Here is a 24,622-nt window from a genome sequence, read left to right as displayed (position 1 = left end):
TGTCTCAGCCTCCAAACCCTTCAAGTGCATTGTCAGGGAAAGTCCAATTCACTCTGCAAAGCAGCCCAGAGCCTGCTCTCCCCATCCCACCCACCGATGCAGGGCCCTGGAGGGAGTGGTCCCTCCTGCCCTGTGCTCCCAGAACACACCTGGGGTGCCCGCCAGCACCCAGGGCCAGAGGGGCAGATGACAAGGGCCACAGGAAGAGAGATCTGCCACAGAGGGACAGCTGGGGGGCATCGGCCTAGATGGGACCGAGTAAGGGGAGGGCAGCCAGATGCCCTTACAACACCAGGGCTCCCACAGTGCACTGCACGTTTTTAAACTTCGGGTCGGTAGAGAGCCCTCACATCCACAAGGTAGGGAATGATCTAGAAGGAGAGCAAGAAGGTGGGTTGGGCAGGAGACAGTAAGACCAAGAGCCTTAGAAGGAGGTGAGATGACAAAGGTGAGATCCAGGGCAGAGGGGGACAGAGCCCTCCCTTACTGCAGAGGGCCCGGCACTGGTCCCGTGTTCCTCACCAACCAACAGCACGGCCCAGAGCCGGGATCCCTCCAAGAAGAGGACAGGTGAGGGCATGGCCAGGCCAAGAAGAGACTCAACCACCACCACAGCCCAAAATGACAAGTGCCGTTTATTATAGTTACACGACTGGGCCCAGCCACAGGCTCGGCCTCATCCCAAGGATGAGCAGAGATGAGCAGTAACAGACCCTTCCCCACCCTTCTCCCCACACCCCTCCCCCCCAGTCATGTCCGGTCACACACTCCGGACAGAAAGTCCCAGTACTGAGCACAGGTTCCCTTCTCCTGGCGGCGCACCTCTCTGGGTCACAGACGGCCCCCCTCCTGGAACAGCCAACAGAGCAGCTGGAACGGTGTCAAATTAAATAGGCAAGCACAGAGGCTCCAAGGAGGGTTGCGCTGGGGGCCTCGGGTCCTGGCGAAGGTGTGAGAGGAGGTCCGTCCAAGGTGTCTGAGAGGCAGGCCTTGGCTCCGGGGCGCTGTGGGACCGGTGGCCTCCGCCGAAGGCTGGGCTGGAGGCGCCACAGCTTCTCCAGCCGTTGAAGCGACAATGCTTCGAGCTTGGCAACAGAAATTTACATCAGGCCTTCTATAACCTTGGCTGGACTTACTGACCTCCAGAAGAACTTTAGAAAAGACAAAAAAAACGAGAAGCAAAGCAACCAGAGGGACTCTGGTCCCAGAATCCCTCCTCACGGGAAAGACAAAGGCACAGAGTTTTTGGCCAAGTTTCTCAGTATCATCTGTGTTTGGAGAAAAGGCTGGTCACGTCCACATGACCAACACAGAGACAAGCAGCAAAGGTAGGAGAGTTCACGTGACTACTTTATATTAAAGTTTATTACATTTGGAAAATCTACTGTACAGGGAAAAAACCCATTGGATTAAGTAGAGTTTTGCCAAAAGCAAAAGACTATCACTCTTTGGAACATTCCTGATTCCAGCCCAAGGCAGGGCCACAGAAGCACATTGAAGGGGAACCTGGTCCTGCGTGGAACAGCTCTGTGCCAGGTGTGCCCAGGCCCCTCACATCACCTTCCAGAAGCAGATGTCCCCCAGAGACATTTTCTGGGGCACCCAAGGCCGGGCTCAGTCTGCGGGAGACTCTCTGGGCCCACTGCCCCGTCTCCCGGCCCACAGTCCTCTCTCCTCGGTCCCCAGCCAGAGCTGCCAGGATTCCATTCTCCCCTGGCTCCTCTGCTTCACAGCAGCCTGGCCACGGCGGCGGCCCCATGGCCTCGGGCACGGCTGCTCCAGCGGCGACTGCCCATGGGCCGCTGGGATCAGCTAGCCCAGCCCAAGGGCCACCCGGCAGACATTCCATACCCTGTTGCACACGAGTGACAACTCAGAGATAACCCTCAAACTAGGCCTATTATGTTGTTTTCCCGATTTGGTTCTCCTAGTTTAAAAAAAACAAAAAACGACAAACAAAACAGAAAAGTCTGAACCCTGATGCTGTCTCCTTGCCATAGATGAGGGGAAGCAAGACGTAGGTAACCGAATGAACTTACTTAACTTACCTCAGGAGTAACAAAGTCTACTGGACTATGAACAGAGAAACTAGAGGAAACATGTGCAAAAACAAGGTGTATCTAAAGGAGACCCCCCTCCACAAAACAATGGGAATCTGCTGGAGCTCCGAACTCCTCTCCCCACCCCTCGCCCTTCGGGGGAGGAAATGCCCCCAGATCAGGGGTCTCCGCCAGCAAGTGCTACAGATGTACCCACCGCTGGCCAGCAGACCCATCCAGGACCAAAGCGGCAGGGTCCCCTTTCCCTCCAGAGTTGGGCCTGGCGGGGGCTGCTCCAGGTTGGAGAAACTGAGTCAGGAGGAGGAGATGCCAGGTGCTGGCTGTGGTGGAAAGGTCACGTGCGAGAAAGCCCCAGCGCCCAAGTCTCCAGGCAGAAGTCAGAGAAGCAGAGTCGAGAGCCCCCAGCGTGCCCCCGGAGTCCGCGGGCAGGGCTCTGGGAGGGGGGCATGGTGGCGGGGCCTGCAGTTCTTCATGGAAGAGGCAAGTGGGGGCCTAGCAAGTGGTAGGGGGAGGAGGGGCACGGTCCCCGTCAGGCATAGAACTCCTCCTGCTTGCTGGGCTTCTGGTAGGCTCCGCCATTGGCTTGTTTGGGCTCCTCCAAGGAGTAGCTGCCCTCGTCCTTCTTCTTCATCCGGTAGAGCATGAAACCCACCAGGCACACGGCCAAGATGAGCCCCACGAGGCCTCCAGCGATGACCCCTGTGAGGGCAGGGAGGCCGGCTCAGCATGGGTTAAGTAGCAGCCCCCCCACACCAGGAGGGGCCCCCAAGGCCGCCTTGGTCAGCCCCGCTCCAGGGACAAATACAGCCCACCCCCCACCTGAGAGAAACTCACCTCCCAGCACTTCCTTCCTGTCCAGGAGGCCCTGTGAGGCCTCACGGTCCACTGGGGGTTGATTCCGCTCGTTGGGCTCCACCACTGTCCCAGCCACATTCTCCCCAGACAGGTCAAAGGTGAAGTCCTACGGGAGGCAGGGACAACCTCAGGCTGGGGTGGGCCACCTCTGGCAACAGCATCCAGTTTTCTTTCCCAACCCAGAAGCAGCTCAGGCCTCCCTGGTCACCACTGCCACCAGCTCAGATGCACCCAACCCAGACCTCCTGGACCCCCAAAGCCTCTCATCCTATCACACCAGACCCCGGCTGGACTGTGGCAGAGACATCACAGCAGGTGAGACAAGGCACATGTATTTATATGAAAATAGACAGGGTGACACCTGGGTGGTTCAGTCAGTTAAGTGTCCGCCTTTGGCTCAGGTCACAATCTCGGGGTCCTTGGATGGAGCCCCGCATCAGGCTTTCTGCTCAGCACCGAGTCTGCTTCTCCCTCTCTCTGCCCCTGCCCCCCATTTGTGTGTGCATGCACGTGCATACCTTCTCTCTCTGTCCCTCTCTCTCTCATAAACAAATAAAAATCTTTAAAAAGAAAAGAAATACCGTCATTTTAATGTAAAGTGTAAAGTTACCATGACTGCAAGACAGAAAGTCAGATCGAGTAGAATTTTTATACTCTCTTGCTTAAGTTTGGGAAGACTTCTCACAAGCAATCTTTTTTTTTTTTTTTTAATTTTATTTATTTGTCAGAGAGAGAGGGAGAGAGAGCGCGCACAGGCAGACAGAATGGCAGGCAGAGGCAGAGGGAGAAGCAGGCTCCCCGCCAAGCAAGGAGCCCGATGTGGGACTCGATCCCAGGACGCTGGGATCATGACCTGAGCCGAAGGCAGCTGCTTAACCAACTGAGCCACCCAGGCGTCCCCTCACAAGCAATCTTAAAGGACTCCTTTGCTCTGGTCTCCTATTTAGTCTGTCCTGCCCTGGGCCTGGCCCTGGAGGCAGGGGGAAGGTAGGACCTTGTGACCCTCTGTTCATGGCGGGGGATGGGACATGCTTACAGGACACAAGGTGCTGGGGGTGCCTGATGACTGAGCCAGAGTCCGTCGGCACCATGCACCGTGGAAACACAGATGACTACAGCGGGGGGCACTCACCTGCTCCCCAGAGCCCTCGCCTACTGGGAGCTGAGTGGACACTCCATCCTCCGCGGTCCTCTCGGTGGCAGAAGGACCTCTGTCCTCCACATGGTGAGTGTGAGGGTCGAGCTGTCTGGGTCCCGCCGAGGGCTCATGGTGCTCAGGCTGCATGTCCCTGTGGGGATGGGAGGTGGCAGGCCCCGGGGCCGTGGTGGCTCTCACTGTCGAGGCCCGGTGAGTAGTCGGGTGTGGCGTGGTCTCACCAGGTGGGTGGGTGGTCTCCTTCTCCTGGTCGGTGAAGCCAGGCTCCACCTTGGCCAGGAGCACCGCCTCCCTCTCCTCGGGTACCTCTCCCGTGGGCAGGACGGAGGTGGAGACGGTGGGGTTATCTGTGCCAGTGGGCTCTGGAGCCGTGGGCACAGCTGTCAGGAGCACCACGTCCTTCCACGTGGATGGGCTCTGCTGCGACAAGGTGATATCTGGCAGAGCACCTGGAAGCCCAGAAGCAGCTTGTTGGAGCAGGCAAGGCCCAGGACATCCAAACCGGCCAAGCTCCTGCAGGGAGGAAGGCCCGCCCAAAGACTCCCCGGCCGGCAGAGCAACCCCTCCGTGAGAAGCGGTTTCCCCAGGGGAGAAACTCTGCTTTGGAAAATGGAAGAGGAAAGCTGCCCTTTTCTGCTACACGTGCCTGGGGACAGCGTGGTGTCTCGAGCCACGACACACCAGGCCATCTGGGAAGGAAGCTTTCCCGAAGCTGCGGAAGCCTGCTACCTGGATGCGGGCATTCTCCGGAGCCTGACTGCCTTGTCCTCCGCACACACACCTCCCTGGCCCCCTCCCTGTTCACCTCCCTTCTCCCCAAAAAGGCCTAGCACACCCCCACCAAGAACAGAGGCCTGTGTCCTACTTCCAGCTTTCAGGCCCCTACTTCGGCCACTTTCCCCACAGATGGCCTCAACCCTCTTCCAAAATCCTGCTCAAGAGCACCTCCTCTGGGAGGCCTCCCTGGTCACCTGCCACTCAAGGACTTCACTCCCCCAGGGAAAGGGGAAATAGGAGAAGATAAGGGAACATTTATGGAGGATCTACAGGCTCTGTGTTATCTTACAGCTCCCAATAATCTTATGAAGTCAAGATATATTCCCATTTTACAGATGAAGAAAGAGAGGCCTGGAGAAGTCCCCCTTTCCAAAGGTTGCCCAGAGAGTTAGGACACTATGAGCCCAAGTCTGTCTGCAGCGGACAGCCCCCAGGGCCTTCTAGAACCCCAATACTCACTCCCCGCCAACCCACACATGCCTTCTCCTTGCAGCATGGACCTCATTCTCTTCCCTAACATCACCCCCCAGACCCTGCTGCCTGATGGCCACCTTGGGGGTTGCTCGTGTCAGCTCACCTGCACCAGAGCCAGAGAAGTTGTCAGAGTCATCCCCAGAGCCGTCCTGATCTTCAGGGGGCACGTTTATGGCCACAGTTTGCTGGAAAAGGATACAAAAGGGTATGAGTGGAAGCTTGGCCAAGGCCCTGCTACTCTGGGGTCCCTGTCCTAGACAGCTGAATTCTCGCACCACACACACACACACACAGACACACACACACACACAGCACAGGAAAGAAGACTTTGTGTGTAGCACCAGGACCCTCAGCTCAGGGCAGCCCTCTGGTCCCCCACACACCCCCGAATGCTATGATGACCCAGCCCTGCACCAGGTGCTGGGGGTACAAAAAACATGCCAGAGAGGGCAGGGCCCTTACCCCAAGAAACTCAGCCTGGTAAGGGGGCCCTGGACCTCTTAGAAGAGCCACAGAAGATGTCATTACTGGGAAGAGAGACTGTGGCCCCAATGGAGCCCATCAGCTCAGACCACACTAAAAATGGGGCCATTGGCCAGGGAGCTTCAGGGTCCAAGACTGGGGTTTTCTAGAGCCCCAGGAACAATCCCCCAGTAACCTGACTCCAGAAAGGCATGCTGGACACCAGGGTATGGCATCAAGGGTCTCATAGGGGAAAAGATCAGGGATGGGCATGGGACATACCCACACAGGACAGCCCCAGGCCTGGCCATGCTCCCTCCCACACCTGGCCTGTTTTCTCACCAACGGGAAGGACTGGGCCCAGGCCCCCTTGCGGAAGCAAAGACAGGATGCCCATTAGGCTAGGGACAGATGAGACTGATCTAGAAGAGGCCCGGCACTCAGGAGGCACCAACACATGGGCTATGGGCCTGGTAGGGACCGTGTGTGCAAACAGCAGTCCCAGGACACTGCCTGCCCAGTGCAGCTCCCAGAGGCTGTGGGGGCCAGAGGGTGACTCCCGAGGCAGGGGCTGCCACTGCAGGACTAGTGAGCAGGCCAGGAGGAGGCAAGACACACCACAGACAGCCCAGCAGGCTGCAGAGAAGCCTGGAGCCCGGCGATGTGGGGGTGTGGAGGGCTCCCCAACACTAGTTCCAGAACGTCAGTCGGAGAAGGAGAGACCCAACGGCCAGGTGGCAGGACGGATAGCTATGAGTGTCCTGTTCAGCAACAAGCCTTTGACCCACAGGAGTTCGTGACCCCTCCGTCTCTAGAGGGCCCCGATGTCAGGGGCCACCAAAACATGAATAAGGAGGCAGAGCAGTACAGTTCAGAGCACATGGGGTAGGATACTCCCTGACCTTAGCCACTTACTAGATGAGTGGCCCTGGGGACATCACTAAACCTCTTAGGGCCTCAGTTTCTCCATCTGTAAAATGGGGACAGTAGTAATATCTACATTCCAGGACTGCTACAAAAACTCACTGAGGTTATGCACCGACAGCAGCCGCTGCTCTAACTCAGGGAGTGAGAGCTGCTCAGCATGGTGCCTTCTGGGGGAGAGCTGGGATGGAGGTGGTGGAGTGTCAGAAGAGAGGCAGGACAGAGCCAGGACCCAAGGCTGGGCTCCAGGAAATGAGGCCTCCTCAGCCCCAGAGGCCTCCCTGGGTCCCCACCACAGGCCATGGGGTTTCACTCTTGAGTGGAGCAGAGCAAGGAAGAGACAGACAAGACCTTTGGCCTCGCTGAGGCTGCCTGGGGCACAGCTGGGCCAGGTGGAGGCTCCCCATCAGACCCTCGGGTCAGAGGGACACTTGAGACACGTGTAGAAACCACCAGGCTAGAAATATCACTGAGCTTCCTCTGAAAGTACAAAACCCAAATTCTACCTCTCTTCTCACCCCCCCAGAAAAAGGTTCTGGCCCCAGAAGAGCCCATCTGGGCACTCATGGCCCATCTACACCAACTGGCTTAGTCCCTGTCCTCTACCCGCCCCTCAGGCCACTTCCTGCCTAGGCTGTCCCCAGCTGGTGCTTCCAACACCTGGCCTGTCTCCACGGAGCTCACCTCCACCAGGCCTGTACCTGCACCCGAAGGGAGCAAAGAACACTGCTCACCAGGCGGGCATGGAGCAGGTTCCCCCATCCCAACACGCCCCCACCCCTGGCCCACAGCAGACTGCCACCCACATGGCAGCAAAACGAGGGCCAAATCTTCTAGCAGAAGCCGGAGTCTCGGGCCCAGGTGAGGGCAGGCAGATGCTGAGGAGGCCCAACCTCTCACCTACCCAGAGAAGCCCCAACAGGTTAGCCCGTTTCCCAAGCACAGGGCCTCTTTCACCACCAGATAAAACTGTGAATCTGCCCAGTCCCTAAAAACAATTTGTTCCCTCCACTCTGCTCAGCTTATCCCTGTGCGATCTTGTTTACACAACAAGCTCTTAAGCAAACGCTTTCTCTGCTGAAACCAGCTCCCTGACCTCGGGGCAGCCCCTCCCCTCTCAGGGCCTGGTCTCCAGCAGGGGAAGGGCTGCAGTGACCTCCTGATCCCCTCAGGTGTGAACCTTAGTGAGGGCCTCCACTCCCTGGGGAGGAAATGAGCAGAAACTGCTGAATTTGAACTTGGATCACTAGGTGCCAGATGACTGGCATTTTGGGGTGAGACTTCTGTTTCACTTAGGCAGCTGTGCTAAGAGCCTGTGGCCAGCTGCCCCCAAGGCCTCCTGTGGGGCTCTCCGCAACCCTGTCTCTGCCTAGGGCCCCTCGGAGACCACCGCGTGGCCACAGATCAGGGCTGCTGGGGGACAGGCGAGTGGCCCAGCTTGGAACTCACCTCAAGTAGCCTGGGAAGGTAAAGGCAGGCCAGCTCACACCTTGAATGGGGATCTTTAACCTCTGCAGAATCCTAGGAAGCTCAGCTTTTCCTCCAACACACCAAAATCCTTGTAGGAAGATCTAAACATCTGCACATTCAGTTTGCCCAGAGGAAGGGCCAATCTGCTCCAGACCTTTAAGCCCACCAGCCCAAGAGGCCAAAGCCAGGTTTGGCTCCAGTGGAGGGCACAGGTCATGTGGCAGACACATGGAGGCTGGGGGACAGGGAGTAGGAAAGGAGCTTAGCCCACCTCCATATCAGAGCTGCTGGCCACACCCGAGCTGCGTGGAAGGACTGAGAGAGGCTACCCGGGGTCAGGGCTCCAGCAGAGCAGAAAAGAGATGGTATGAGAAACTGAGGCATTCTCGCACACTGGAAACACTTTCTATCCCTTTCCACCTTTACCCTTCTATTTGAGGCAGGCAGGCCTGAGATTAGCATCTTGCACAGATAAGGAACTGAAACAGACAGGGGCAGGGACTTGCCCAAGGCCATGGGCTGTGGCTGCACGTGCTCCCCTCACCTACCCAGCTCTCTCCCTCCCCCCCCAGCCCCCAAAAGACCCCCTGGCAGGCCCATCCGGTTTAAGGTGCCCATCTACACTTCTGCAACGCATACATGAAGATGTCAGTCCCATCAACACAGCCACCCCCGCTCTGGAGCTACAGGATGAGAGTGTCACAGAGTAAGAATGCCTGACCCCTACCCCAGCAGCCGAGGGGACCAAGGTGCCAGCCCATGCGTCACAGCTGCCAAGGGCTGGGAGTCTGCCTCGGGCTCCTGCCTGCCATTCCCGAGAACAGATCAGGAGTCTGTGGGCGGAGACCGGCAGAAGAGCCTCAAGAAGGCAGAGCCTCAAGCCAAGCCCAGCCAGCTCTCACCCCGCACTGGCCAAAGACAGCGCCACCCTCCTGGGCAACCTCCATCCTGGCTGGCCGACAGGAGTGCGGCCGTGGGGCAGCAGCCCCCCAAGACATCTTGGGGCCAAGAGCTTCATGGTAACTCACAAGTCAAGACAGCAAGTGGACATCTCAGAGAGGTTCGAGGGAGGAAGGCGGACCCTAGTGCTTCCAAGTCCAGACTCATGGAAGAGGCTGCCTGTCCCCCTGCTCCCCGGACTCCTGCTGCCCCGTCAGCTGCAGCCAACAGGTCCAAGACTTGTGGTTTCCAAACTACAGGTTAGTGACCCCGAGTCACTAACCATGTGTCACCGGCTGCCTGACTTAGTGATGGAGAAAGCACGAAGCCTTTAGAAAGCATCACTGAGTTGCTCTTCAGCCAACACGTGGCTAAAAGCACAGTATCGTGTAAGGAGGTCACAGACAGATATTAAACAGGGCCCGTGACACCAACACTCAGGGGATCACCATCCAGGGGCTTTGGAGAGAAAAGACATGGTCTGGTCCTGGCAAGCTCCCAAGGCACACAGCCAGGAGCCCCACTTCGGGCTTCCAAACAGGTGGCTGGGGCACAGAGGGTGACCCTCCAGGGGACACTGAAGCTGGGCCTTGAAACCCCCCAGGCAGACCTGGAGACAACACTCAGCCCCAAGTCACTAAGCTCGGCGACACGGGAACCTCAGGAGTGTGGCAGGCATACACGGCTGCAGGGAAGGAGGCTCAGGTATCCGTTAATCATTATTTGTCCCAGTGGGACGATGAAGCCCGGGCTGCTGTAGTAGGACCAAATCACCGAGTCCACAGCCCTCCTGGTCTCCTTCAGAGCTAAAGGGGCTGGCGGCAGCGTTTCCTAGGCAGCCAGCCTTGGTGCTGGCTCTGGGACTATTGACTGGAGGCCCCCAACTTGCTCCAGGAGCCCAGCGGTGGGGCCAAACACAACACGGGCCCCACAGACCTGCCAGGACAAACACCCACTGTTCCCACCCACTGAGATCCCACGGAGCAGCAGACACTCTTGGGAGGATTAAGAGATTCATATTTTCTTTAGGAATTGTTACTCCCTCAGTTTCTTGGTCAGATCCATGGAACTAAGACTCCCCCCACCCCCCCACACACACCCCTACAGTTCCTAACTCTTGGGTCCTGAGATCTCAGAGCTAAAGAACCCCAGCCTTCAACCCTCACCTATGCATCAGGATGCCAAACTGACCCAAAGGGACATCCAAACCATCGCCTTCAGCTGGGCCCGGGGCTCTCTTTCTCAGGATCCTGAGAATCACCAGATGAAGTCCTCTGAGCACCATCCCTGAAGTTGACTCAGTGGGTCTAGGGCAAAGGCCCAGGACTCTGATAGCGAACAAAGTCCTCACTCGAGTAGGGATGCAGCCTATTCTTGGAGAACACTAATCTGAACAGGAAAATTTCTAGCCTGGAGTTGCCCAGCGCCTGGGCGCTGGGGAAGGCAAACCCCTAGAAGGTCCCAAGACCCTCGCTCTGGTCATGTTCAAGAAGGAAGTCCCAAACAGCAACAGGGCCCCCAAAACAAGCCCTAGTGGCAAAGGGATCCCAGATGACTCTGGAACATTCTCTGTATTTCTGATGCAGCCACTCTCTACAAACAGTGCACCGCAGTGCCTGCCTGGTCTGTGAAAGAGCCTCACCGCGGAGCTGAGGAAACCCTGAACTTCAGAGGCATGGGCCCTCTGGCTGCTCACAGCATGAGCAGCAGGGGACAAAGCGGAGCCTCCCTCCAGCCCGCCCTGCCGGCCTGGGGCTGCCGGCCCTCTGTGGGATCTCAGGCCTCAGGCACTGACCTGGCAGGAGGAGCCGGGTCTCTCGGGGCGGGCCCACCGGGGCAGGGAGCAGGGGCCACTGAGCCCCCCTGCAGTCTTTCAGGGGTACCTGCTTCCCTGGGGGGGGATGGAGTGAGAGATGGGGAGCGGAGGGAGGGAAGAGAATGTTGTGGAACACGCAGCCCCACTCCTATGGCTCACCACACCCTGGGGCCCTACTTTCCTCGTCCGGGACACCATCTGTACCTGCTCCTTTAGCACCTGGGCAACATGGCCTGAGCACGGATCCAAAGGGCCAGGCAGGTCAAACCCAAAGCAGCTTGGATCCGGGGTCTCAGGGAAATCACCAGAGCCAGGGCTGCGGGGAGTGGGGAGCCTGACCAGGGTGGCTGCCCCAGGGCGCATCTAGCCCTACTGCTCCCCTGCTGGGTGACCTGGGCAGCTTTCTGCCTCTCTCCAGACAACAGAAGGCCAGGCTAGAGTCCCCCAAGCTCCCTTAGTGCTCTGACAGGCTAGGCTGGGACATGGGAGCAGCAGCCCCAGCTCCTTGTCAGCGGGTGACACGGTGGCCCCCGATTGCCACACTGGGGTTTGTACAGGACAACAGGCCAGGGTCCAGGGAAGACACTGGGCTCCCTCCTGCCCCAGGCTATCCCAGTGGTGGCACATAAATCACTTTCTCTCCGGGGGCTTCTTTCCTACCTTGGGAGCTGCTGGGGAGATGTGCTTAAGGACACTGAGAGGCACCAGTCTCCCAGCTTTGGCCCCAAGACCCTGAAGCCTGCCCCCACTGAAGACACTCCCAGGAGGTGGGGGCCCCACCAGAGCCTCAGAGCCACCCCAGCATTTCCGGCCTGACAGGCATGGTGATTTATCAGCTCAGTGTCTCTCTACCCAAGTCAGGTCAAGCCCGGACTTGCAGAGGGCATGACGGGCTTGGCCTAGGGCAGCAGGGGACCAGGCAGCAGCAGCTGGGTGACAGGAGACTTACTCTGCCCTCAGCCTGAGCAGCCATGAGGGCACCCGGGCCCCAACCCCCATCAGCACTTCTGCCAGGAGGAGCGCCTTTCAGGGGACCTCCCACGCGTGTACCCTTCCCCCCACTCACACACACAACCCACCTGACCTGTCCCCAGCCTGCCACTCAGACACAGGCCTCACCACGTGGGGGGTTCCAGGGCAGGGCATGTCCATACCGGCCTTGGAAACAGCCCTCTCCTCCCTGGCCAGCCCTGTGGTAGCATTTCCCACAACACTAATGTTGGGCTTTCCAGATGGAAACCTGAGGTCAAGGTCGCAGAGCCCTTTGCCCTGGCGCATTCTGCCTCTGTCAAGTACCCAGAGAAAACAAGGCTGCATTGAGGGAGGGAGGATCCTGGCAGCCAGCCCCAGGCCCGATGCCCAAGCCAGGTGAGAGCTGCCACCAGCACCCCCAGACCCACCCCTCCCCAGAGCTGGAGCCCGCCTCACAGCCCACGTGCTGGGACTCGTCTCAGAACAGGCCCAGCTGAGGGCTGGGTGTGGGGCCGCGGAGCTGGAAGACCAGTTCCTCAGCTTCCTGCCCCCCCAACCCCGCCCGCGAGCGCCCCAGGCTGGGCATTGAGCAAGGTTGCCCAGCCTGGCCGTGCCAGCCTTTGTGGCCAGGGCTGCCCTGGGAGCCAGACAAGGGACAGCCAGGGGAAAGTGACCAAACCCGACACCAGGAAAACCTGGTTATAGCCTGGGCTCTGTTCCCAACTTACTGGATGACCTTGGAAAACACACAGTTTCCAGTTCCCCATCTGTCCAATGAGTGACGGCAAGGGGGTCCTAGTTCCCAGTCTACGGCGGGGAGGTCGAGACCCGCCCTCAAGGGGCAAGCGGTGCAGCAGCCGCAGCAGACTGCCCACCTGCGGGGTGTACCACAAACACGGTGCGTAGTGGGCAGAGGACCCACGTGGCTAGTGGGGATAAGGGCGCTTGATCACAGGGACTCAGGGTCATTGCGCTCAGCTTTCTGAGGAGGGTTATGGACCAGGCAGGATGCTGGAGATGTCCCAAATCAAGGGGACTCTGGCAACTGGCAACCCATGAGGACAGAGAGAGCAGCTAAGGCCTCCAGAGCCTTGTCCCTCCCCAACCCTGGCTATCCAAACAAGACAGCTAAAACCAGAAGCTCGGTGTAGGGTTCCCCACCAGCCCTCACGGGGGCCCCTTGCACTCCTCCCTAGCTGATTAACCCCCAGATTCCACCAGGCTTGGGGGCCTGACACCTCTGGCATACCGGCCTCTAGAGACAACTCCCCCACCCTGCCCCACTGCTCTAAATAAAGTATCCTCAAGTTTCACAGAGGCAGAAACTTGTAGCTTTGGACACACCTGCAACCAGTCGGGGCTCCAGCTGTGTATGCAGGGAAGGGGAGCTCTTCTTCACCCATTTACCCCATTGGTGTCCCTGCTGTTGCAGAGTATCCCCATTAAAATGCCTCTGGGAAGGCTATCCGGTGCTAGTCATTCACACTAGAGTATAAAGCAGCTCTATAAGGGGGATGTGCTCATTCTGGAAGTGAGGCACTGTGGGTGGGTAGGAGCTATGGAGGATGGGAAAGGTTACAAAAGAGAGGCTGGGAGATGCCAAGAACAAATTTTTTAACCTGTGTCAGAATATGGTTGCCAGCCAACCCCACACCTAAGAAAGACGAAATTCTCTTTGTTCCCACTTTGAGCTACAGACATGGCTTCTCCTCCCACAAGCAGAAGAATGGGCTAGCCTGGGAACCTGCCTCTGGAATAAAGTACAATTCAGACTGATTAGGCACTGAGGCTGCTAGGAGCCCAGACAAAGACACAGGAAGGGCAGAGCGTCCTTGAAGGAGTCCCACAGGGGTACCATAGCAGAGTGGAACTGGGAGTTTGGGGCATAAGCAAGATGCGGCAGAATCTTCCATGAAGACCAGGTCTGAATAGGTTAAGCTTGCTCCCCAGGTGACTGGTGGGCTCCCACCTCCACAGAAGCAGAGTAGCCTGGGTCCCTTGACCATCAGCATACCATCCGCCAGGGGCTTCTTGATGGCTGGAGGGCCCACCAAGCCTCAAACGCCCAGCCCTGAGCTCCTAGGCACTAGCAGCACCCGTGCACAGTAGGTCCTAAGGCAGCTGAAGGGAGACTGGATGCAGCCCCAGTCTTAGGAGCTCAGAGGCACCTAGGAGGCACCCAGGAGGCACCCAGGAGGGGAAGTAGCCCTAATACCATCCCCAGGGCTCAAGGACAGTCAGGGTGGCAGTAAGAATCTTGGGCTTTAACCTGGGCTGGGGGTTACTCGACAAACAGAAATACCTGAATTAGGCCTCAGGGGAAAAACAGTTATAACAGCTAATATTTACTGTGTACCCTGTGCCTGGCACTGATCTAAGCACTTTAGCTGAATTAATTAATCTTCATAATAACCTTAGCTTCTAGTACCATAGTCATCCTCCAGATAAAGAAACGGAAACAAAGGGGACAAGTCATTAGTCCCAGGGCACACAGCCAGTGAAGGGCCAGGGGGAGGGTTTGTGGGCAGGCAGGCCGATAGGCATGCTGTGAGCCACCTTCAGTGAGGACCACGTGGCTCCCCTGCCCTCAGGAAGAAGGAGCCATCATTTCCATGGGAGGTGGCAAAGGGGAAAGTGCAGAAGGAAGGACTGTAGGAGTGGGGCCCTCCTCCCCTCAAATCCTGCGGCCCAGCCTAGCCCAGCTCCCTCTCCTGGGCGACCTTAAGTCTGCAGATCTAGGGACAAGCCACTGTCCCCCCCCCCCCAGTCTGGGGGTCCCTGCTCAGCTGGCCTGCACCCCTACCCAGGTGCCCTGGTGTCCGGCCTCCTCACACCACCCACCGGCCCAGCCCACACCTCCTTGGGGTCAGTGGCCTGCCCCTGGCAGAGACTCGGGCACAGGTGAGCAGAGTCTGGCCTGCCAGGGAAGGTTCCAATTTCCAAGGGGCAAAAGCCCTGTTTTCAGACCCTACAGTATCAGCACACGGGAGTAAAACCAGCCAGCCACTGACATGAAGGGATGATACGCCCGGACAGGTCAGGCAGCCAGCAGGGGGTCTCCCCAGGGCACCCCCCCCCCACAGAGTCAGCCCCCAAACTCCCCTAGACTTGCTCCTCTGAGCCCAGGCAAGGAAGAGGCTCTCACTCATGCCACATATATTACTTCCGGGGACCTTGTCCCAAGCCCTCTGAGGCAGATGAAAACCCCTAATTTACAGAAGTGGAAACTGAGGCTTAGGGGCAGGTGAAGAAACAGGTCGGAGGTACCCAGGGAGCCTGGTAATGACGGAGCCTGGTAACTCCATGTCCAGTGCTCGTCCCAGCCTCCATAGGTCGCCTCTCCCTGGTCCAGTCCCCAGGGATGCTCACCTATGCCCACTAGCCCACCAGCTCTAGACCCCACCTGGCCTGCCCAGCCTTCAGAGCGTCAGGACCCCAGAACCCACCCCAAAGGTAGACAGACCCAAACAATCAGGCTCAGGCTGCTGCTGTCATACTGGGGGAAAGGTGGACCAGGATGTCCCTTGGACGCCCAGCCCCTAGGTCGAAGGATGGCCCTATTCAGCGGGGGGTGGGTGTTAAAGTCACAGGTTTTCTGCTCCTCACACAATTCCCAGGATGAGGACCCAGACCTCAGGGCCTTCCCAGGACCTTACAACATCCAGGATGACCCCAGAAAAACACAGCAACTACGCTCCTCCCCCAGGCATCCCCCACCCCTACCCCCAGATGCCTGCGGGGGGGGGGGGGAGAGGAGGCAGGGGCAGAGTCTGAGGTGCTCCCCTTGCATAGATGGCCCATTCTCCTAGCCCAGCCCATAGCCCGCAGGCCCTGGCCAGCCTGGAGGTCTCACTGCCCTGACGGTCCCCACAAGGCACCCAGGAGGAGGTGTGGTCCCCACAGACAGCAGTGCCACACCCCTGCAGTTCTCTCTGGGAGAAGGTGGAGTGACGTCAGCCTCTGCCAGTCTCAGAGGCCTCCCAAAACACCCGCAGCCCGGGGCCCTGCGAGCCCAAACCTGATCACACATCCGTCGGGGACACTCGCCAGAGATGGGACTCCAAGGCCCGAAACAGTCCCCTGGGCAGCAGGGACGCTGACAAGCCACGGAGAGAAGAGCCGGTGCTGCCAACACAGTCCGGGCCCCAAGCAGGCTGGCGAGGCCCCGAACATCAGCGGCCACTGTGGGGCAAGGGGCGTGGAAACAGCAGTCCTCGAGTCCCCCAGGGCCGCCCGCCGTCATTACTTGCTGGGTCTGGAGCGGATGAGCACACCTTGGCCTGCAGGAGGCCCCGCTTTACCTCCACACCTTGCACCCACCCAGGGCCAGAGGGCCACCAAGGAGGGCGGGTGTGGCCACAGAAAGTGCTGGGCAGCCCTAAGTGGGAAAGACGAATTCAACGTGGTTGTGATGGGACAGGACTCTTAACACCGCTGGAGATCATGGTGCCCGTGAATGGTCCCAGAGCAGGACTGGCAGCCTCGGCCACCCCCACTGCCCTCAGCAGGACACCACCTCCGCTCTTACTTCCCATGGCCAGAAAATGACCTGCGAGCTGCGGTCTGAGCTCCTGACTAGGTACCGCTGAGGGATTCTGGGAGGAACCCTGTCCCAGTGAAGGACCTTTACTGTCACGGCCCCTCTGGCCCGTCTGCACAGATCAAGCCTCCTGTCTGGTCCCAGTCATGGCCACCCTCTCTTGCGTGGGCCCCCCGATCAGGTGTAGACCACTCCCCACCTCCATGGGACTGTGTACACGGCAGGTGCGCAGGCTCTGGGCTTTAGATCTGGTCAAGCCAGGAAGGGCTCAGGACCCTCAGGGACCGAGGCAGCGGGAACAGAGGTAGGCCCCGCCCCCAGTCCCATGACCCAGCAGGACATCATGAACACCCCAATGTGTGATGGTCACCGGCTTCTTTGCCCCCTCCTTCCATTTCACAGATGGGCTCACTGAGGCCAAGACAGGCCCTTGCACAAAGTCACTCCGCAGCAAAGAGGAGGAGCAGGGTTGGAAGCCAGGCAAGCAGAGCCTTAGTCAGCCATACTGGGCTATTCCCCATCCCATCCTGGCACATCGTGGGCTCGTGGTCAAGACTGGTTGGGTGAGTGTCAGGGGAGGATCTGTGGGCCTGGCACCATGACTCAGCTGACAAATGGAGCGATAAACACACCCGCCTGCCCTACTGCCCCAACCTGCCCGACGGGGCTTCCGTTCTTGCCGATGAACGGACCTGGGGCATGGGGCCAGGATGCCTGGGTGTGTGCACAGAACATCACCAAGTCTGACCTTGCCCAGGTCCCCTGCCCACCTCTGGTTCCCACTCTGAGCTCTAAGTCCACCTCCTCCAAGCAGCCTGCCCGGCCCTCCACAGAGCACCTCTCAGGCAGTGAGTGTCCCTTCAAGGCCCCAGAAGAGTAACAGCAGAGGACCTTAAACCCCTGCCATGTTCCCCACCAAGCCCCAAGGCTGCCCACTTGCACTCCCCTTCCCCACTGCCACCTTCACCGTCCCCAGGACAAGGTCTCTCTGCAACCACATGACCATCAGAGCTAAAGCCAGGGAAGGAAACCCCTTGAGCAGATGGGAGAACTGAGGCACAGAGACAGACCTGCGTGGGCCAGTCAGAGGTTAAACCAGGACTAGGAAGGACAAGTGTCCTGGCTGCTCTTTTCTCTAGGAAGAACCTCCAAAGACTTCTAACGCCAGCAACAGAGGAGCGTCAAGAGTTGTAGCTGAAGAGGGAAAAGCCCACCAGAAAAGGGGAGAGAGAGGAAGACCACTTGCTAGCTTCTGGAGAGGAAGCTGTAGACAGGTGGGACCCAGGGTCCCCCCAAAACAGACTGCGGCCTACCCAGTACAAAGGCCCATTGGGGAAACAGAGTCAGGATGCCCCAGGCAAAGCTTAGGTTTGGCTTCAACCCACGCTGCGTGTCCACTACCCCACCCCCGTGTGTACACGCACACAGGCACGTGCGCACGCAACCTCTGGTGGGGGGGAGTCACAGGAGTTTTCCCAGCACCGAAGGCCAGAGGAGAAGCAGCCTCCGCATAGGACCAAGCAGCCCTTAGAGCCATAAACAGAGGCCAGGAGGAGAGAGACCCCCAAAGAGACCAGAAGGGGGTACATCGGGAAGCTTCCAACTTCATGAGTCAAGGAAATACCTGTGGGCAGACGAATGTGTCGGGGAGCAGGTCCAGCCACCAGCCTTCCCCTCTCCTGGCCAGTGGTCCCAAGCCCCAAGGCTGCCCACCGCACTCCCCTCCCCCATAAAGCCTGCCTCCCCGAGCTTGCGCCCCTCCAGATACCCTGGCTCCCCAGACCTGCACAGCAGGACAGGAAGCAGGACACTTTCCAGAGGAAGCTTAGCCCACCTTCCCTCAGGCCAACCCCCATCACCTGCTCACTCCTCTGGGCCCCAGAGCACTGAGCTGACCAGAGGCCCCGGTCTCAGGCCCAGAAATACCGGAGAACTTCTAGAGCCCACTCCCCACCCGGCATAAGCTTCGTGAGGCCAGGACAAAGCAGTGCCATCACGCAGACAGAACTCGTCGTCCCAAAGGCTGTGTGGGATGCTGCCTGTGTATTGAAGTCACAGTTGCTGAGGTGACTGTGGGGCACACGGTCTTGCCTTTGTGGCCTCAAATGGGCCTCCTTGTTTTGAGGGATACCGCCTGCCCTCCCTCAGCACTCCCCAGCCCGCTCAGAGGGAGGTTCCAGAAGGCACACTCCCATCTAAAGCCCCACGTCTGCTGGAACAGCTGAGAGGGAAATGACACCGTGCTGAGTCTGTTCCAGGGCGCAGGGACCTGGCGCCAAAAGCCTTCTTTCCACAGACTCCCTTAATCCCATTCCTTCTCTCTAGACACACTCAGGCAGGCCCTCAGGGTGGGGGATGGGGGTAGTGGGTAGCTTTCAACCCACGACTCCAAGACTGGTTGTTGAAAAGAAGGAAGAAATCAGGAAATCGTTTGTTCTGTAGAACTAGCAAGGTTCCAGGACTAGAAAGCACTGAATGACCATTTCTTCACAGGGCTGTTCCTGCAGCGAGAGCGGGAGCTGGAGAGGGCCAGCAGGGGAGCCCAACCCAGGAGCCAGGAGTCCTGGGTGTCTGGTCACCTGGCTGATACCATGGTGCCTGCCTCCCAAGCTTAAAAATGGGTCTACTAATTCCAAAAACGTTTCCCCAGTGCCTAAGATGAAAGTCCGTGGAGACCAGCTGCTACCCTGGGGACAAACACACAGGCACCATCCAAACATGGGGATAGTCACCCCATCAGGCCACTCTGCACCAAGCCAAGGATGTGTGGTTCCTTCATGGGCATCAGACCTGGGAGCACGTCCTACCCTGCTCTCCCGGGTCCCACTGTTTCCTGACTGAGGCTCCTGGGAGCAACTCTTGCCTGTCCCTAAGCCGTGGGCTGAACCCAACCCAAGCCCAGGATGTTGCCAATGCTCAGGGTTCACCTAAAGGCACTGTTCAGGCCAGCTCTGCCCAGCCCAATGCGCCCTCCATCCAAAGCATGTCCACGCACAGTTCTCTGGGACAGAACAGCAATCACCCATAGGGCCTCGCAAGTGTCGGGCAGCCCTGCTCTTCTGGGCTTTACTGGGGAGACGTCAGAGTCCAGCAACTCATTCGTGCCATACACATACGGCCCCACATCTGTACAAATCCTGCTTCTTCCACACCGGCCCCTTGGAGGGGCTCACTTCTAGAGGCCTCATCCACAAAACGAGGCCAATGACGTATCTCATAAAGGTTTGGGTAAAAATGGAATAAGAATGTAAGGGAAGCAGTGAGCGCTTGACAGCAGGCATTCAATCAAAGGGCCCCGTAATTCTATCCACAGCTCCCTTCTCCTCTGGCACTTTCACTTCCAAACACTTTCAAGTGCTCATTATGAAATGAACACGCAAATGACAGAAAGAGGACAGGGAGAACAGGTACGATGTCCACTTTTCAGAGGACACCAAGACTTGGAAGTGAAGTGACTCACCCAAGATTACATGGTGAATCAGTGGCAGGGTTGAGACTCGGTCCTGGGGCTCTACTTAATCCAAAACTGTTCGTGGCCTGCCTGGAAGTACCGGCACTAAGAAAATGCCCTTCGATCCAATTAAAACATGGCGAAGAGACAGAGACAGGACCCATGCTGAGAACAAGGGCCCTTCCAATTATGAGTGACAAGGAGTTAGCCTCACCTGGTCCAGGCTACCTCTGTGACTAGCGAGTCGCTTATAACTCAAGCCAGATGGAGGAACTCACAACATGGGGATCATTAGGGGCCTCCTTCCAGAGGTCATCCACACCTGTTCACCGAGGGAGCCTTAAGCACGTCCCTTGACAGCCTTTGTTATTCTAGGTACCATCAGGGGTACTGCAGAGGTCCCAGCTGGGCCCATGAAGGTGCGAAGTGCACGTGTCACGGATCACGAGCGTGGCTCACCATCGAAACTCTCAGCACAGAAAACTTGTCGTCTGAGAAATGGTTCTCCCAACCCTGATTAGTGTCTTAGCACTGCTGGAGAAAAGTGCAAATTAGAACCGAACAGAAAAGCTGCCGGCCGCACTTACACAACCGTGACTGTCACCTCGGGCTGCTATCAGAGACGGAGGAAGAGGAAGAACAAGCCAGAATTCAAAAGGTACCAACCGGGGGCACCCAGCACAGGAGGCAAAGTAGTCTTGGGAGCTCAACAACCCAGGAGATTAAATGCCTCACGTAACACGGTGACAAGTGAGGACCCCGGCCTCCCCGGATTAGATTATGCTTTGTATCCTTCTGTTAATAAAGGAAGGAAAATACACTGCAGACAGTCCTGCCCAAAGAAAGAATACTTCTGAGGCTAATGTGAATTCTTAGCTCACTAAGGAAACCTGGATACCAAGGATACCTCATTCCCAAGGGATTTCAGGATCCAAAATTTGGCAATAGGAAACAGTCCTCTATAAAAAAAATACTACAAAATTCAAGCTTTTCACTTCTTTCTAATTCTTTCCAGGCCTCTCTCCTCTCTCATCCGTCTCCCACCAGCCTCGGTTAATGAGGTATTACTGGAACCCACCATGAGCCACAGGTAGAGATGAAAACCAGCTCCACCCTCTTGGAAGAGCTGAAGCCAGGAGTGACATCACCTCTAGAAGGCTCCGAGCCCAGGAGGAGGCAGCTAAGGTCTCCCCCACCCCCCACCCACTCTGCCAGGCCTTTGGGAAATGTCTCTACTGGCCCCCATAATTAGGGCAAAAAGGGATTTTATGCCTTTCAAGAAAGAGAAAAGGGAAGGAGAGAAAAACAACAAGTAACTATTCCAGAACAAGCAACTTTCCTGGCATGGAAGAAACAAAAGACCAGGGGAAACACACACTCAGAAGCCTTTTTAGGCAAACCTGTTCTTGTCTCTTGGGAGTGGTTTCAAGCAACCTTCTGCCCTAGCAGCCTTCCCTTGCCCATTCGAAGTCAGGTGCCCAGAATCATACCCTACCTCACTGGTCCCCAGGGGGGTTCTGACCTGCTTTCCCACTGGGACCAAAGTGAACCCTGGGAGAAGACCAGATGTCTGCAACCTGTAGACACCGCCTCCTATTTTAGGCAAACCCCACTGCCTTACTTCTTTTAGGAAGGGGGGAGGGGTGGATACTTTATGCCACTTTATGTCCCCACTTTTAACCCAACATGGACATTCATTGTAAAAGGAAAAGGCAGGGCTGGGCAAGAGAAAACACGCTACACTTTATAAAAGAAAAAAGAAAACCTGAACTCCAAGCCAAGGTCTGACTCCAAAGCTTAGTGCTTTCAGGCTCCAGGAAGCCCTCCCACCACCACATTCTAAGGAGACTCCCTCCTTTCATCCTTTCCCCCTTGAGACACAACTGTCCCCCAGTCCTGTGTCTCCCTCTGTATTGGGTCAAGGTTTCTAGGCAAGACATAATGCCTCCTACTGCAGCATCTGCCCTTACCCAGTACACAGGAGACTGGCAAACACGCTCCACAGAGAACCTCAGATCCCATGCCTTCCCCCATGTCAACAGACACCCTGGGATCCCAGCTCAGGAGAATGCCAGCCCCAACCAAGGCGGGCAAAAGAACCACCACCCACACTCCCCCCGATTCTGCTGGAAATAGGTGGAGAACCCCACCTCAACCAGAGGGGCCATGGAAGTAAGCCACACACCTCCACTCTCTTCTCCCGAATGTCAACTATGATTCAAGGCACCAACTGAATCCCACAGAAACTGCAGCCCTGAAGAGAGAAGCCAGATGCCACCTTCCTGGACCTGAAAGCCAGGAATGCACGGGAGACGGAGTTCAGAAATCCCATTAGTCCCCATGGCTCCCTCAGATTTGGCACCCTCGGCCCCCCACCTCCAACTCATCAGCAATTCAAGCAGCATCGGGGACCCTACTCTTCAAAATACTTCCAGAAACAACAATCGCCTGGAAAGCAGGGAGGGCTCTTCCCAGATGAGCCTGGGAAACACCTCACCTGAGCCAGACCCTGTAAAATACCCGCCAGCTCTCAGGAGCTGGTAGTTTCTATCATTGCAGAGGGACCCGCTTCCAGACGGTCGGCGTTGCCGAGACTTGTGCAGATGCCACATTACCAGGGGAAGACCCGGCACCTCCCCCCACCCGCCCCCCCCCCACCCGGCCGCGATCCTTCTCTGCCCACGTGCCTCCCTAACCAAGAGCTAGGGAAGTCGAGCGGTCCAGATGTGGCGAGAGACCGCCACTTCCGGAAAGGGAAGAGCCCCCAGCTCCGTCCGCACCTCCCCTCTCCATCCCGGGGGATGGCCGAGCCAGCCCGCGGGGAGGGCCCCGGGACCCCTGCAGCGGGCGTGGGGGCTGGGAGTGGACGTGGACACCCGGCAGCCAGCGCTGACACCTGGCGGCCGCCCGCGTCCTGGCCCACGGCAGGGCCGGCGCGGCGGGGCGGTTCCCAGGAAAGGGTTACAGGGGCCGAGAACAAAGCGCCCCCATTGGGGAAGGCGGGCTAGCGGACGGCGGCGGGGGCGGGAGATCACTTTCTGGGGGCCCTCGGGAGGCTCTAGGTCGGCCAGGTCCCTCTTTAAAGGGGGACCCACCCCCCTCGCCAAAGGTGGACGCTGGAGTCCTACCCGAAGGCCTCCTCCCTCAGCCACGGGCTCCACATTTGTCCCTCTTTCCCCTCGGCTCCACTGGGCGGGCCAAGGGACCCGCCTTCCCTCCGCGCGGCTCCAGCACAAAGCCAGGCCGGGGGAGGGGAAGAGCCATTCCGGGGTCCACTCGCGTGGAAGCCGCAGCCCGCGCCGGCCGTGCCCGGCCCCGCACGCGCCCCTCCGTGGGCAGCACAACTTCAGCAGCCCCGAAGTTGGGTTCCTGCGGGAACTGATGTTCGGGGGCCAACTTCCCGGAACCTTCCGCTGCCAGCTCGGCCCCGCTCCCTTAGGGCAGCGGACTGGAAGCCGAGGGCCCCACCTCCGCCGCGACCTCCGCCGCGACCCCCGCGCAGCCCTGGCCCCGGCTCCTCGGCCAGCGCGCCGGCCCCGCTGCGCCCAAACTCGTCTCCGCCGAAAAGGCTGGGCGCCCGGGATCGGCAAGTCTGCTTTAAATTAGGCTCTGCGGGCGGGGCGTCGTGGCCGCGGTCACTGCATCTTCTCAGGTCGCGGGCGCAGCGGAGAGAAGCCTGCGACCCCGGCGCCGCCGCAGGCTGGCGGGCTCCGACGCATGTGGAGCGGGGTCACATAATTGAGCGCGGGGCACCGGCGCAGGCTCCTCTCCGCGGGAAGCCGGAGGCCCCGGCTCTTGGCGGCGGAACCCGCGCGGCGCCCACCGACGGCGGAGGCAATTGAGGCGGAAGCCCGGGTTTCGCGGTCACGGTCCCGGGCCGGCCTGGCTAGCGCGGGAAGGAAAGTCCCCGCTTCCCCTCCCCCTCCACGTGCCGCCGGCGGCATCGGCGGGTCTGCAAGCACCGGCTTCCCGCCGCTCCCTGCCCGGCCCCGGGCCGCACTCACCGGGAGAGCCGGCTGCAGGCGCAGCGCCAGCGCGCACAGCCAGAGCCAGAGCGCCGCGCGCCTCATGCTGCCCGGACCGGCGGCGGGAGCGCGGCAGGCTGCGGGGATCGGGGCGGCGCCGCGCGGCACGGACTGCTCGGGGCTCCTGGCCGGCTCCGCCGGGTCGTTGCGCTCTGCACCCTCGGGCGCTGCCCCGCGCACAGCTGTCTACGGCGAGGGCTGCGGGACCCGCCGGCTACAGTCCGCTCTCTGCCGCTGGATTCCTCTGCGCTCGACTCCGCTCGCTTCCCGCCCGCACCTCTCCCGCCGAGCTCCGCCTTATAATAAACCCACAGGCCCTTAGCCGTTGCAAAAACTAGCCCCCCACCCCCAGCTCGCCAGGTCTCCGGGCCAGCCCCAGTCCCCACCCCCTAGGACCCCGCCCCCTGAGCCACCCGGCCCGGCCTCCTCGCAACGCCACACCCCCGGCGCCCTGGCCCCGCCCCCGTCCCCGCCCCCTCTCGCTGCGCGAGGCCGGAGAACCTCGCCTTCCTGCGGAGCTGTGGTCCCCCACAGGCTGTTGTGCCCGGCGTTTCAGCTGTGCTGCTCCTGGGTGGCGGGGCCCGGGGCGCACTCCCTTCCGCCCCAGCCCAGTGTAGTGGGGCGCTGTCCGGGAGAGGGGCGGGAGAGGCGGGCGTCGGTCTCCGACCGTGAGCGCCAGTCTGCAGCGCCCTCTGGGCGTG

At 58.9% G+C, this 24,622-nt stretch overlaps 1 protein-coding gene across 1 annotated transcript; it reads right to left on the bottom strand.

Moving 5' to 3' along the window:
- Nucleotides 1-619: 619 nt before the first annotated feature.
- Nucleotides 620-24,164, bottom strand: LOC111154117 (syndecan 1). Its single transcript, XM_022513519.1, has 5 exons — nt 23,901-24,164; nt 5,426-5,507; nt 4,048-4,520; nt 2,895-3,021; nt 620-2,759 (listed from the first exon to the last, which is right to left on the bottom strand). Exons 1-5 carry the CDS (start codon nt 23,964-23,966, stop codon nt 2,590-2,592), a joined length of 918 nt encoding a protein of 305 aa, XP_022369227.1. The 5' UTR covers nt 23,967-24,164; the 3' UTR covers nt 620-2,589.
- Nucleotides 24,165-24,622: the final 458 nt, after the last annotated feature.

Source organism: Enhydra lutris, unplaced genomic scaffold (assembly GCF_002288905.1).
Source record: "Enhydra lutris kenyoni isolate GAN:26980312 unplaced genomic scaffold, ASM228890v2 scaffoldscaffold35, whole genome shotgun sequence".
Classification (NCBI taxonomy): Eukaryota; Metazoa; Chordata; class Mammalia; order Carnivora; family Mustelidae; genus Enhydra; species Enhydra lutris.
This window is presented reverse-complemented; position numbering and strand designations above follow the sequence as displayed.